We start from the raw sequence: 13,721 nt of genomic DNA, 5'->3' as shown, positions 1-13,721 counted from the left end.
AACTGGTTAAGATAGTAAGAAAAACACATTAGCCTTTATGAGATAATGAGATATGCAGTTCTCAATCAGTCATAAATGCTTTTTATTTCCTGTAGGGGCAGTATTACACTTTCCTTGTAGTTACCGGTACCGGAAATAGAGGAAGTAGTAGAAGAAGAAGAAGTAGCTATCCTCCGCTAGCTAGTTAGCTACTGCTGGGAAGTAGCGAAAGCATTTTCAGGTATTGTGAATTTTATAACTTTAATACTAGTATTGGGCTATAGATACAAGTCGGTAAAGCACATTAACATTAAAAGCATTCATTGATGGTGTGTGTATTCTATACAAATGTACTGAAATGCGGAGGTTGTGTTTGTTTTGATTCGTGTTGAGGAAAGGCAGGCTTCAATGTTGTGTTTTTCATCGAAGGCCCTAACTGTTGTGACTTATAATTTCCGGTGCAGTGTTGCTGAGAAACTGAAGAGCTTATTGCCAAAACCGCTAAAACGTTGTATAATTAGGTTGGATGTAATGTCTATTTGTCAACTAATAAGATAACCCTTCTGCATTCGTCTAGGATATTTACAAAATGAGTTATACAGAGAAGCCAGAGGACATTACAAGGGAAGAGTGGATGGAAAAACTCAACAATGTCCATATTCAGAGAGCCGATATGAACAGGCTAATTATGAACTATCTGGTGACAGGTGAAGTACCGATTTTGTATTACTCTAAGTTTGTTCTTGGTTGTCTTTTAAAGGTCAATTGTGCAGATAAAAGCAATGTACGGGTGTACAATGTGTAGAGTTTTACCACGGTTTTTGTTCCACAGAGGGCTTCAAGGAGGCAGCTGAGAAGTTCAGGATGGAGTCTGGAATAGAGCCTAGTGTGGACTTGGATTCCCTAGATGAAAGAATTAAGATCAGAGAGATGATCCTGAAGGGACAGATCCAGGACGCCATTGCACTGATTAACAGCCTGCACCCAGAACTGCTGGATACTAACCGTTACCTCTACTTTCACCTACAGGTAAAACAAAACAAAATGCCTCTAATTTTTCAGACCTCTTGGTTTCGTACTGCCTGTTTTTGACTTCTCATCTCACACGGTTGCACCCTCTGGCTGTTTTTGTTTGCAGCAGCAGCATCTGATTGAGCTGATTCGTTTAAGGGAGACTGAAGCTGCCCTGGAATTTGCCCAGTCTCAGTTAGCAGAGCAGGGGGAGGAGAGCCGAGAATGTCTGACTGAGATGGAAAGGACACTGGCCCTGCTTGCTTTTGACAACCCTGAAGAGTCACCTTTTGGAGATCTGCTCAATATGATGCAGAGGCAAAAGGTACGGTTAAAGCATATTAGCATCATCCCTGTCTTGTCTTGCATCTGTATTCAATTGAATCAGTTTAAACTGCATGCCACATGTAATTTAATTATCTCACAAGCCAAAAATGTTGATCTGATCCCTGCAACACAAGGTCAAACATTGAATGTTAGTGCTGCATTATTTTGAAGACAAATGTAGTATTTGTATCTCCTGTTTTCAAATCAGTTGCATATGAGTTTCTTTATTAGTGTGTGTCTGTATAAAATGTAAAGTATAAATACAAACATGTATGTGTCTTTGTGTTACAGGTATGGAGTGAAGTGAATCAGTGTGTGCTAGACTACGAAAACAGAGAGTCAACTCCCAAGCTGGCCAAGCTCCTGAAGCTACTGCTGTGGGCTCAAAATGAACTTGACCAAAAGAAAGTGAAGTATCCCAAAATGACAGACCTCAGCAAGGGAACCATCGAGGACCCCAAATAAGGACCCACAGTGAAAACATACCACAGCATTACAAAATGGACATATTTCCTTTATCTATTTATACCCCAACAAACTGGCTCATATAGAGTACAACCTTTTCTTTTTTGTAAGGGTTGCTTTTTGATACTTTAATAACTTAGAATGTGCAAACTGGATTGATGGCATTTTAAAATGAATATTCACACTAAAGTAACATGCAGACAGTTATTTTACTTGGTATTATAATTTACTATTTGTTTATGTAAAATAGTATATTTGAGTTATACTAGTTTTTCTGTCTGTTGGCAGGGAAAGTTGTTGGCATAGAAGGGTGTGGATAAAGCCTAAATTAGGCTGTCACTCTCTTGTGTGTGACCAGTTTGATGTCCAGGGATGGCTTGGTGTGCACTGCCTCAAATAAATGCAAACTTTTTCTCACACATTTCAGCTTGTAGATTTTAGCCAGTCCTCTATGTGACGGCAATAGCCAAAGCAAGATACATGGAATCTTTTAAAGTATTGTGACTTTGAAAGTTGAATTTAGCTTAAGATTCGTACTTCATCATTGCTTGAGACACTATAAAAAGATGCAAATGTAGACAATAACAAAGAAAAGAGAAACATTTGAGCTATACATCTAGGCAGCAAATAAGTGGGATAAGGCAAGATTCCGGAAATGCTAAAAACTGTCCAGCATACTGTGACTGCAAGCTTAAAGGCATCCTCAGTTTCATATCGTTACAAAATATCACTGATATAAAAAATGTGAATGAATAAATCTATGTCCGCAGACATGGAGACACTTTTACAGACCGATTATCTACATGTATGGAATAAGTAGCTATTTTGCAAAAATTTGATGTGCTTTTTTTTGTTTTGCTGGAATATTATTTTGCAATAAAAGTGACTTTTAAACTGCACAAGTCTTTAAAGGAATGACGCTTTCTATGTTTCAAATGGTATAACGGCAAAATAACTAAGTCCATTCACTCAAGTACACACGTTTCAATACTGCAACACTTAAACATGAAGTGTTTTTACGAGGGTAACATTTATTGGAAATTACATAAATCAAGCACTATGTATGCATTTGAAGTATTTTATTCTTATGCTCCACTACATTTATTTGGAAGCTTTAGTGACTAGCTACAGGTTAAGAGTTTCATACAAAAACAAATAATTAATATGATTCTGAAGAGGGGCAATTTGGATAATGACCAATTTTACATTGGATAATAATGTTTTTGTACTGTTACTTAAGTAAGGGTTATAATGAAATGCAGGACCTGTAACTAGCAGTATAATATTATGACACTTGGCTGTTATCTTTAGTACCGGTTTTACTACTGTGCAATGCAAGTTTTCATCTATAATGCATCACTTCAACCTAAAAAAGGATGTGAGTGCTCCTTCCACCACCACCACCTGGAGTGTGCGAAATCAGGGAAAAAGTTGTGCTGAATGCAGGGGTATTATATAACGATTTCCTGCTAAAGCCTCACACAGCCAGGGGCAGACAACCCCTTAAAACAACCTTGGAGGCTGTCACTGCGCACCTCCCTGCCCCACAGCAGCCTCTCTGCACGGGCACCATCCCGTCTCCATCCGGCAGGCACGGGTCAGGAGGAGAGTACATCCTGGTGCTCGGACGATGCTCCCATAGACGACACCGTTATATGTGACATATTTTGCACCGTCATGACTGGAGAGGGACCGGAGTCACTCTGTTTTTTGTGTGTGGATTGAATCGGTTTATTAGACTCGTTTAGAAAAGGCACAGAACAAAAATCACTTCCAGATTAACCCTACCGATCAAAAGAAGAACTGCGTCGCCGGCAAAAGGAGGCTGGAGAGAAAAACTGACACGTGGATTACTCCTCCTAGGGTATCAGACTCCCTCCTCCAGCTTCAGCTCCACGAACATCGCCTTACGTCCCTGTTCAATCCAGTTTCAGTTGTCAGGATTATTTCTTTTACACGTTTACTTTTCTGACTACACACCTATCGACCGGAAGACATTGAAAGTAAACAGCCGAAGCGGTTGAACGGAGGCTGCTGTTAACTCGCGTTGAATGGCAGTTATTCAAAAACATGGCAAGAGCTGTAGTCCAGATTTGGTCTGTCACAGGGAAAACCATCCGTCCGACAAGCTCGGAGCTCCTGAATGTCACAAGAAGTGGCCTGAACACAACACATACTGGACAAGGTAACCGTTAACCCTCATCGAGACTCACTGCTGTTTGTTTTTCCCGTTTACCCAAGTCTTAGCTACTTAGGATAACATGATTAACTTAAATCAATATTGATACTTTTTAGCAACTCTTTGCTCTATACTTATTAGCCGTGAATCAGGATTACAGGTATTCTGTAATCACAGTAACTCTAAACCAGTTGGTTTAAAGGACACGTATCATCTATGGCGGTTAATGGCTTTGAGGATATAGTTGGTGTGCCACATAGGTCACAAACATGGCTCGTAAATTGGGAGGTAAGGGGGGCTTCCTTTCTGAAAAAAGAAAGATCATAAAATATCATCAGTTGTACATTTTTTGACACCTTAGTCTTAAAGTAATTTCCTTTATTTTCAAGATAGTGCTGTATCCCCAGTATATTCAACCAAACCACAGCTAATCTCTTAAACCTAACCTTCATAGAATCCACTTTAACTCGGGCTAAATATACTTAGAGTGCAGCCAAATTGGGGACAGTGGTTACCTCCCCTACATAGATAAGACATTCACTTTTAAACTGGTTCTAAATCCAAAGTTTGTCCCAAATGTTGCCTTTGTTCAATCCATGCTGCCTCCTCTCCTGTGCAGGCCAGTGGCGAGGGTATGGACGGTGGTGTTGCTGCTCGGGACATGCCTCCTGTACTGTGCCCGTGTGGCGATGCCCATCTGTGCTGTCAACATGGCAGAGCAGTTCCACTGGAGCAAGAGCGAGTCAGGCATGGTGCTGGGCAGCTTCTTCTGGGGTTACTGCTTCACCCAAGTGTTCGGAGGCTACGTCAGCGACCGGTGGGAATCATTAGAGCTCAAACAGTGGTCCTGTTGTGAGATAAAAGTGGCCTAAGCAAACTGAGTTATCGTATTAGGAATGCTGTAAATGACACTGGTTTTCGTTTGCCAGCTGTTTTAGCCTACTGCTCATCAGGTGTAATTTGCATGAGAACGTTACTGGCAGTGATGCAAACAGCCCAGATTTGTTTGCTCATAGTGGATTAGATAAGACCGTAAATAGGGCTAGACAGGCAGGCGGACAGCGTCATGTACAGATAAGAGTTTTATTTACTCCAGAATAGTCACACCAATGTTAGCGGTCTGAAATGATTCCTTAAAATGCTTTATCTTTCAGTTCATATCTTCTAAAATAACCACAGGCAGGATTACTAGTGTTATAAGACATCCAAATGATCATAGTTGTACTTCCCCTAGCAACCTTTAAATGATAAAAGCAGCTCTCTGTGTGGTCAGAAGTTAAAGTTCATACTCACTGTTTCTTTATTCTGTGTCCACAGGGTTGGAGGTGAGAAGGTCCTCCTGCTGTCCGCGGCAGCCTGGGGGTCGATGACGGCCTTCACCCCCATCCTGGCCCACTTCTGCTCCCAGCCAATATTCTCCATGACACTGGCCCGCTTCCTAATGGGCTTGTTGCAAGGTGAGAAGGACAGTGTGAATGATAGGAATTGCATTTTAAGATTTCTGTAAGTTATTAAGGAGAAACCTAATTCCTAATTTGTAAAAACATGCTGTGTACTTTTTTCAAGGTCTTGAAAGAGCATAATTATGCAACTTATTTTAAAGTCTGCTGGCTGTGTTTGCTAATTAGAAACAGGCCGACAACATTAATCACACAAACACATGGTAAAGTTGTAGTGAAAATGAATGTGCGGTTGTCTGTCTTTAGAATACGTTTTTATGCATTGTGACAGGCCTTTTTGAAAGAGACTGTAAATTGAAAATTGTACAAGTATTATTATTCCCATCAGACTACATTTCTCAGATGTTTGTTTTCAGTGTTGTCACAGTAAAAATCTTGCTTTTATTTCTTACTTGTTTCTTTCTTTTTGAATGACTTTCTAAATATCAACTGATCTGATCGTATCCTGATTTTAGGAGTTCATTACCCTTCTCTGGCGAGTCTGTGCTCTCAGAAGGTGGTGGAAAGTGAAAGGGGCTTCCTCATGAGCACCGTGGGTAGTGGCTCTTACCTGGGGTGAGTCAAGCGTTATGCAATAAATGGGAATGGTGGGAAATAGTGTTTATTTTCCTAGAAAATGCAAAGAGGACGGGTTCATTTAAAAGCTGTGTCTGTTGTGATCCCACAATAATACAATTGTTATGTTATATTATTTATGCAGATGTACAGTTTTAGTATAACATCCTGATACTGTATGTGTTTGCTTTACAAGTTCTGCTCATGCCCTTTACAGTATGTGCCTAATCAAGCACTCTGTTGCAACATCTTAATACAAAGGTATGTTTGTTTGACTTGTCATGTCTTGTTGTGACCTTTTCCCCCCAGCACTCTGGTGATAGGAGGGGCTGGCTCCCTCATGTTGGACCTGTATGGCTGGCAGAGTGTTTTTTATGTGTCTGGTCTCCTCTCATTGCTGTGGGCCTACTGCATGTGGAAATATCTGCTCAAGGGAGAAGGCAAGAGAGGCTTTAAATGTGTCAACACTATCTAGTGACATCATAGCACAGTCCTATCTTGTAGCTATTCCTTTGTACAATAGGAGTCAGTGTTCGTTTGTATCCTCACGTGTCTGTGTTGGTCTGTGTTTGCAGGGCCTATCATCACCCTGGAGTCCCTGGGAAGTGGTGGGCCCCAGTCCAAACTGTCTAAAAGACATTGGTTACGGCTCCTAAAACAACCAGCAGTCTGGTGAGATAAAGATAAAGGAAGTGTTAGGTGTGAGTTTGAATGTTTGTTCAAGTCTATCAGTGTATGAATGCAATCTTTTCTCTGTGTAACTCCTTTGTATGTAGGTATAGAGATTAAGAAGAAATTATCTAGGCGGAAGAATGTGGAAATATATGTAAAACATATCGAATCTTGACAGATCAAATCTTTGTAGTAAAACGGTTTCTGTAGACTAAAGTCCAGCTTTTTATGTACCAAATGTTGGAACAATAAGCCCCATCTCTAGCTGCCTCTGCTGTATGTTCTCATCTAAAGTTCTTCTATGTCCTTCCAGCATCTCCCTGTGGTCAATATGATTTGTATACACTGTAATGTAACTGATCTGCTCAGTTTTCAGTGACAGGGAGAATCTCTGTGGTTTTCATCTGATGTATCTGATCCTTCTTGAGACGCTACTTGCCTGAACACAGATATGATTTATTAGACAGGAAAACAATGGATGTCGAACACGTAGCACACAAGCTTTTGTCAGATCATGATATTTGGGACATTGCCTTAGTCAACAACATTGAGCAACTTTTGGTAAACCTACAGTATGTATAAATATAGTTTCAATTAACTTATCTGTTTCTCTCTCTTTATTGTCAACAGTGCTGTGATCGTTACGCACCTTTGCACAGCGAGCACCTTCTTCACTCTTTTGTCATGGCTGCCAACATACTTTAAAGACACGTTCCCTGATGCCAAGGTAACCAGGATACATTTGATCACATATTTGGTACAACAACAACTAAAGTAACACAACCGTCAAGGTTTGAAATCAAGACATACTAGTTTAACAAGACTAAGAGTCCACAGCCATGCCAGCAGCTCTGTGAGACTATACTTGGGCGGCACAGTATTGTTTGATTAACATGCCAACGCTGCCATGCTAACATGCTTACAAAAGCTAACAAGCTGATGTGAAGATATTCAGCAGGTTTAACGTTAACTATTTTCATAATCTTAGTTTAGACTGTTTGAAAGCTACTATTCACTAATAAGCACTAAACCGAAACGTACAGCTGAGGCTGATTGAAAGTCATTATGATGTATTGCATTGAAACCAAGAATGTCTAAAATGTTATGCCAATCCATCAAGTAATATCCCTGGATAAATACAAACTTTGAAATGCTGCTGTACACAGACAAACATTCAGGAAATCATCCAAGTCATTAGGATTCATCCTCTGGGGACTAGTGATATCCAATATCTCAATTTCATAGTAATCGGTACATATATTAAGACATTTTGCTTAGAAACAACCGGGTGGTGGTTCTGGAGAGTCATTGGGTGTCATCCTCTGGACACCATGATGTCTGAACACAATTTAATAACAATTCATGACTTACACGATGAGATATTTTCATCTGTGGATTGCCAACTATAGAGTCACGTCTAGAAAAGTACTTATTACGATATGAGAATGACCTCACTTGTACCCTGCTGTTTGGTTAAGGTAATTCATGCTTAGAAAATCTGTTGTCCCTCCAGGGTTGGGTGTTCAATGTCGTTCCCTGGTTGGTGGCCATACCCTCATCCCTCTTCAGTGGCTGCTTGTCTGACCACCTCATCAGGCAAGGTAGGGTAACTGATAAACAAATATTTAGAAGAGTTATTCTTACTTATAAAGCAGCTAAATCATTGTCCTGATTGTCCTAATGTCTCCCTTGATACCCACAGGCTTTGACACAGCCTCAGTGAGGAAGTTGATGCAGGTACTAACTTTGAAAGCCTTATTATCCTGTGTGAATGTCACCTGTTTGTTAAGTCATTGTCTTTTTCCTATTTACACTTGAACATCATGCAAACATTTGATTGATGGGTTTTTGTGTGCATTTATTCCCCTGTTAGTTCTTCTCTATGGGTGTGTCGAGTGTGTTTACTCTTCTTCTGTGTCGAAAAACAACCTTCCCCTGGGCTGTAACATTTGTGTCGGCCACCATGGGCCTCACCACCTTCAGTCACAGGTACTGGCTCCTCGATTGTCCTTACACTCTCTGTCTCTCACCCTAAAACCAGACCCTTTCTTTTTAGACTAAAATGTCAGGTATCTCTAGGGTCCGTTTTGTGTGGTTGTCTCATAACCCGTTTAAACCATGCCATTCAGCCAAATATATTACAACCTTCTCCAATAAATAAGTGTGTTATAACTTAAGCAGTTGGGCCTACCACGCTCGGCCAAAGAAAGACTTGGCAGCATCTCAGCTTCAAATAGGCCTGCAGTTAAAAACTTTGGTCAGCTGTTCGACCCACTTGTCGTCTATGATTTATTGTGTTTTGCACTTTAACTACATTAGGAAAATCGCCCAAAGAAGGACCTAATTATAATTTCTGTCATAGCAAAGGTCATGCCTGCTAAACATATGTCATTGATGTTACTTTAATTGAATACAAATAATAATACATTAAAAAGAAGAGCTTTAGCAAACATTTCTCATAAGGAAGTAAATAGTGCATCTATTGTGGACTATTTTTAAGTTCAGATCAAAACACATTTAGTGTGCTAATGAATATTTGTTGGCACCAAGATGGTGACAAGCTATTCATAGGTATATTGATAATACAGTCAACATACAATATAACCAGACCTATCCTTTTTTTAACTGCTCTATGGGCTCTTCATTTTATGCAAAAAACACTAACACGTGGGTCGACACTAATGGCTTAGTCACTATAGAGACAGAACAAAATGATGACGAAACATAACCACAAGTATGAAAAATCATCAGCTGTGTGCTGTCATGGTTTTGTTTAGTGCTTTTTGTCTTAAAGTGTCATTTGAAAAGTCGCCGATAATATGTGTTTGTCCATTTTTCGGCGTATTTGTATATATTTTTCTCAACAATGATTTGTTTTCTTTTTTTCTAACATTTATTATGTTAAAACATCTATTATCTTATATAATTGTCTAGTATTACTACATTACTTCAAATAAGTTTCCAACTGTTGGTCAGAAGGACAAATACAGATTTTATTTTACATTTTGACAACAAGTAACACTATTTTTACTCAAATCAGAGTCAATTGAGCATCTTATTCTGCTGATGAAATGACTATCGAAATGTGTTTAAATTACAGCGGTGTATCTGTAAATGTTCAAGATCTTGCTCCTTCCTGTGCTGGTGCTTTATTTGGTAAGTTAAATAAACCTGACATTTTCTTTATATAAAAACATTTTGGCTGATAATGTTTTAAAAGCACATGACATTTTAATTGAGTCTTGAATTTTACATTTGTGCCTCTGCATTTCTTTTACAGGTGTCATGAATACATGTGGTGCTTTCTTAGGTGAGTTTCTGGCAGAGACATTGGGAACAAATATCTGTGATGAATCTTTAACCAGCAGTTGCTAAATGACACCTATACATCTATTAATTGAAATAATTAATCCACCTCTCTAAATTCAAACGTTGCACTGATGTATCTCCTGTCAGTCTTCCTGGCTCCTATGTGCCATGCATATTTCATCAAGAGAGCATAATGGAGTTTGTGTCAGATTAATAATACAGGGGATGACAGTTTGTGGTCCTGTGAGAAACGTGTAATGGACTGTGACATTCTCTCTGCGGAAACACTGAACAATCACATTGAAGGCACTGTCTTCTTTGTTAAAATCTTTGTGATAATGCACTATTAATGGTGTTTCTGTGTGTGTCTGTGCAGGCGTCCTACTGGTGTATTTCTCCGGGTATCTCATCGAGTCCACAGGCTCTTGGACATCAGTGTTCGCCCTTATCACCACCGTCAACCTGCTGGGCCTCTGCACCTTTCTGGCCTTCGCTGATGCCCGACGGGTCGACATTGACTACAGTAAGGTCCGCCACCACAACATCCACATCTAAATCCTCAGCCATCAAGCATGCTATCCCCCAATGGAGACACGACCTTGGGCAACCAGCAGCTAAGACATTATCCACATTGGAGATCTAGCCGATGGATAGCATGTGGCAAGCCTGCATACAACATCTGGAAAACGTTGATAGGCTCTGGTTCTGGTCGAGGAAGTATTGCAACAGTTACTGAAAAGCACAAAGCAGAGCCAGCACACTGTTACTGAACAATCTTGTATCAAAATCTTCATATCCTAGAAAAACACAGATGTGTCAGAGGATGCGTCAGTTCGTAGCAGAACGGGAAAGAAAAAGTCTACCCTACCTCAAGGTCTGGTTTGTGTAGCGAATGGTGATTTAAAAGGTTTCTGAGTTCATCATTTGTTACAGAATGTGTTACTTAGAACAAGAGAAGTTGTGTAAATTGTTATCCACATAATAATATATGTAAGAATAATAGCTGTGGCAGTCTCAGAAGCTCTCTGACAGTTGTGACGGACCAAGGTGTGAGTTCTTACCCTGCGGGGGTGGGTGACTGGCCTCTTGCACCTGAAGTCTTTTATTAGTACTCACCCATCAATGTCTGAGTGACACCTCATTACCCAGCCACTAATTACTTGGCAGGCGCTTTAATGTCCCGTACGATCTACCGTCTATAGTCCCCATCTCCATGGTTACAAGCTCATCTTATTGTTACAGTCAGAGGAGGTGAAAGAGGATGCTGTTTTACAACAAGGCTCTGATGTAATGCATCCTCATAGTTTTTTGTCTTAAAGAATATGTTGCGAATACAAAGACCAAAGGTAACTCATTATTTTAATTTTCCTTATATGTGATTGCATGTCATAGAAATACTTCACTTAATTATTTTTTGAGTGTATATATATTTATAAGACTATATGATTTTTTTGTGTCCATTTCAAACTAATGTTTTTTATAAAATAAATATATTAAGTTGGATGACAGGGAAAATAAATATATATGGTAAGATTACAAAAAATCATAGTGAGTAAAAAGTAATTTTGACAGTGTGATGCAGTATGAATAACTATATAAGATCTTTCTGCAAGTTTAGTTCCCTCACTTATTATTGCTTTCTGACCTGCACTTTGGTTGAAAGAAACATGTTGGTATATATATCATTTTGGTGAAAACCGGATGTCAAACTTATTTTGCTTTGCAAAGAAACAACCTTTTTGTCACATTAACATCAATGTTATCTTAACGCTGCATAGGAAGTGATGTCAGTATTTGGGAAGGGCTGCGCACAGGAGGAAGCTCATTTACTCATCATGGTGGTGTGAGAGGAAGTGAGTCTGCATTATGTCTCGTTAAGGCTACATATAATTGTCTCTATGTTACAAACTGACAATGAATGTTGCAGGGCAGGTTTCAGAATTTGTAAGGTTGAGTTGAGGAACTGGAAAACATTTGGTTTATCCATTTTACTGGAAAGTGTGTGGTGTCATTAAAGCTAGCTACGTAACTCTGGCTGAATGTTGAAATGTTAAAGTGATTGTGTGATTTAGCTTTCACAGCACAGTCTAAACATGTAACTTTCAATGCCAATCTAGATGCTTTCTTGATACGTGTTCTTAAAATAATTTATGCATACATTTTTTTGTGCCTGATTTAAGGAATGAGAGCACTTTAAGATATGCTCACTGTGGTCACACAGTATCCTCTGTTGATTATTGTGCATTATTACATTTTTGCCTTGTTCTTTTTGATCAAATGTTCTTTTTGTTAGTTTTTTTCTTTGTTTGGTTGTTTTCATTTCCGAAATATTAGATAGTTTTGGTAAATGAAGAAATGATTTTATTTAAAATGTTCAGAGTATAAATGCATTTTCTGTGTAACATATTTAAATTGTGTGTGTGTTTATTACAAGGACACATAAATCTACTGAGCAGAATGAATAATTTAATTTAATATCTAATCTGAAAAATGATGTCGACACCAAATGAAACTAGGATCCTGTACCTACACTATGTTTTGTCGTGATTATACACAACAAGTGTATGCCTAGACATTTCATAAAGATAATTTATTTTCACAAGGCCACAGCCTCCACCATTTTAGCCTTATTATTGTCAAACCAAAATCCCCACAATCCTCGTATGTTTACCCCGCCTTAGCAGATAAGCATTATATACAGCTGCCATCATCGTCCCTTTTTGTGACTGTGTTGACATTAACATGATAAATAACTGGAATTCTGTTCACCAACATATCTCACTGAAGGTTCTTCTGACAAATCCTTTTTGATAACATGTAAGATATGTATGATAGAAAGAATACATTTCTGGGGGAAATGCAGTATTCTAATGCTTTTTAGATATGTTGTATTTAAAAGCATATATTAACTTTGAATAAAGATATATTTTGTCAACACTGTTGAGTTGTTTCATCATGATGAACATGTATTTTCTCTGTAGTGCCACAAGGAGGCAGCACAGTTTCAGCAATGAGGAGAGCACATGGCTCCATCTAGCCTCCAAATACTTTGTATGCCATGAAGTCCAGAGGCCTTGTATGTGGAGTTTCTCCTAAAGCTTATATTGAGTTGACTTACAGGAAATGTTGCCCATTACTAATAATGTTGATTACATGAACATTAGTATCATACACCTATAAGCACTACATTATGGGCATGTTTCTCTGTGAAGCTAAGAACTCTTCATCGGAAGCCAAGTCTGCATGTGGATCAGCTGCTGAGCCACGTCTAGATCAGGTCCGTCCTGTTCACACCAGCGGATCACTGCAGGCCCAGATCCCGAGTCCGGGCTAGCGGGACGTATGTGGTGGCACCATATGGCAGTATGCTGTGTGCCATGTTGGCTAGCTGGCACTGCCCACGTGTGAATGGCCAGACGCTAGTCAACCCAACCCACTCCTTCTCATGGGACAGAATGGCTCAGGTTGCCATGGAGACGGACGGCTTGTGGCTGCCGCGTGGCAATAAGAAAAGAAAGGGAGGAGGGCCACAAGTGAGTAAAAGTAACAAGTCAGATAGAAGTCAGGAGTGGAGTGAGTTGGCACTGCATTTGGCCTTTGATGTATAGTTCATACAAAAACAGCCATGGTGCTAAAGAGGTGGTCAGTCACTTATTGGAGTGCTCTCGCTGACAGGAAATAGTGTTGTAAAAGCAGACATAATCATGATGAGTGGCCCACTATTTAATTAGCAGAGATGAAACGCTGTGAGGGTGAGCGTAGAG

The 13,721-nt window shown here is 39.5% G+C and overlaps 2 protein-coding genes across 2 annotated transcripts; both read left to right on the top strand.

Moving 5' to 3' along the window:
• The first annotated feature begins 130 nt into the window (after positions 1 to 130).
• Positions 131 to 2,684, top strand: LOC117479593 (glucose-induced degradation protein 8-B homolog). Its single transcript, XM_034126687.1, has 5 exons — positions 131 to 220; positions 557 to 686; positions 812 to 1,008; positions 1,118 to 1,315; positions 1,609 to 2,684. Exons 2-5 carry the CDS (start codon positions 569 to 571, stop codon positions 1,780 to 1,782), a joined length of 687 nt encoding a protein of 228 aa, XP_033982578.1. The 5' UTR covers positions 131 to 220; positions 557 to 568; the 3' UTR covers positions 1,783 to 2,684.
• Positions 2,685 to 3,571: 887 nt separating this feature from the next.
• Positions 3,572 to 12,894, top strand: slc17a9b (solute carrier family 17 member 9b). Its single transcript, XM_034126679.1, has 13 exons — positions 3,572 to 3,967; positions 4,581 to 4,778; positions 5,279 to 5,418; positions 5,877 to 5,976; positions 6,286 to 6,416; positions 6,552 to 6,648; positions 7,279 to 7,375; positions 8,162 to 8,249; positions 8,351 to 8,385; positions 8,522 to 8,637; positions 9,749 to 9,804; positions 9,929 to 9,958; positions 10,334 to 12,894. Exons 1-13 carry the CDS (start codon positions 3,834 to 3,836, stop codon positions 10,510 to 10,512), a joined length of 1,401 nt encoding a protein of 466 aa, XP_033982570.1. The 5' UTR covers positions 3,572 to 3,833; the 3' UTR covers positions 10,513 to 12,894.
• The last annotated feature ends 827 nt before the right edge of the window (positions 12,895 to 13,721 follow it).

The sequence above is a fragment of the Trematomus bernacchii genome, unplaced genomic scaffold (genome assembly GCF_902827165.1).
Source record: "Trematomus bernacchii unplaced genomic scaffold, fTreBer1.1, whole genome shotgun sequence".
Taxonomy (NCBI): domain Eukaryota; kingdom Metazoa; phylum Chordata; class Actinopteri; order Perciformes; family Nototheniidae; genus Trematomus; species Trematomus bernacchii.
Note: the sequence above shows the minus strand (reverse complement) of the source record. Positions and strands in the feature narration are given on the sequence as shown.

Excerpts from the sequence above, each read along its gene's own strand:
- LOC117479593 (XM_034126687.1), top strand. The coding sequence starts at position 569 with ATGAGTTATACAGAGAAGCCAGAGGACATTACAAGGGAAGAGTGGATG. Across the intron at positions 687-811 it reads TATGAACTATCTGGTGACAG|AGGGCTTCAAGGAGGCAGCT; the intron begins GTGAAGTACCGA and ends TTTGTTCCACAG. Across the intron at positions 1,009-1,117 it reads ACCTCTACTTTCACCTACAG|CAGCAGCATCTGATTGAGCT; the intron begins GTAAAACAAAAC and ends TTTTGTTTGCAG.
- slc17a9b (XM_034126679.1), top strand. The coding sequence starts at position 3,834 with ATGGCAGTTATTCAAAAACATGGCAAGAGCTGTAGTCCAGATTTGGTC. Across the intron at positions 8,250-8,350 it reads TGACCACCTCATCAGGCAAG|GCTTTGACACAGCCTCAGTG; the intron begins GTAGGGTAACTG and ends TGATACCCACAG. Across the intron at positions 8,386-8,521 it reads CAGTGAGGAAGTTGATGCAG|TTCTTCTCTATGGGTGTGTC; the intron begins GTACTAACTTTG and ends TTCCCCTGTTAG.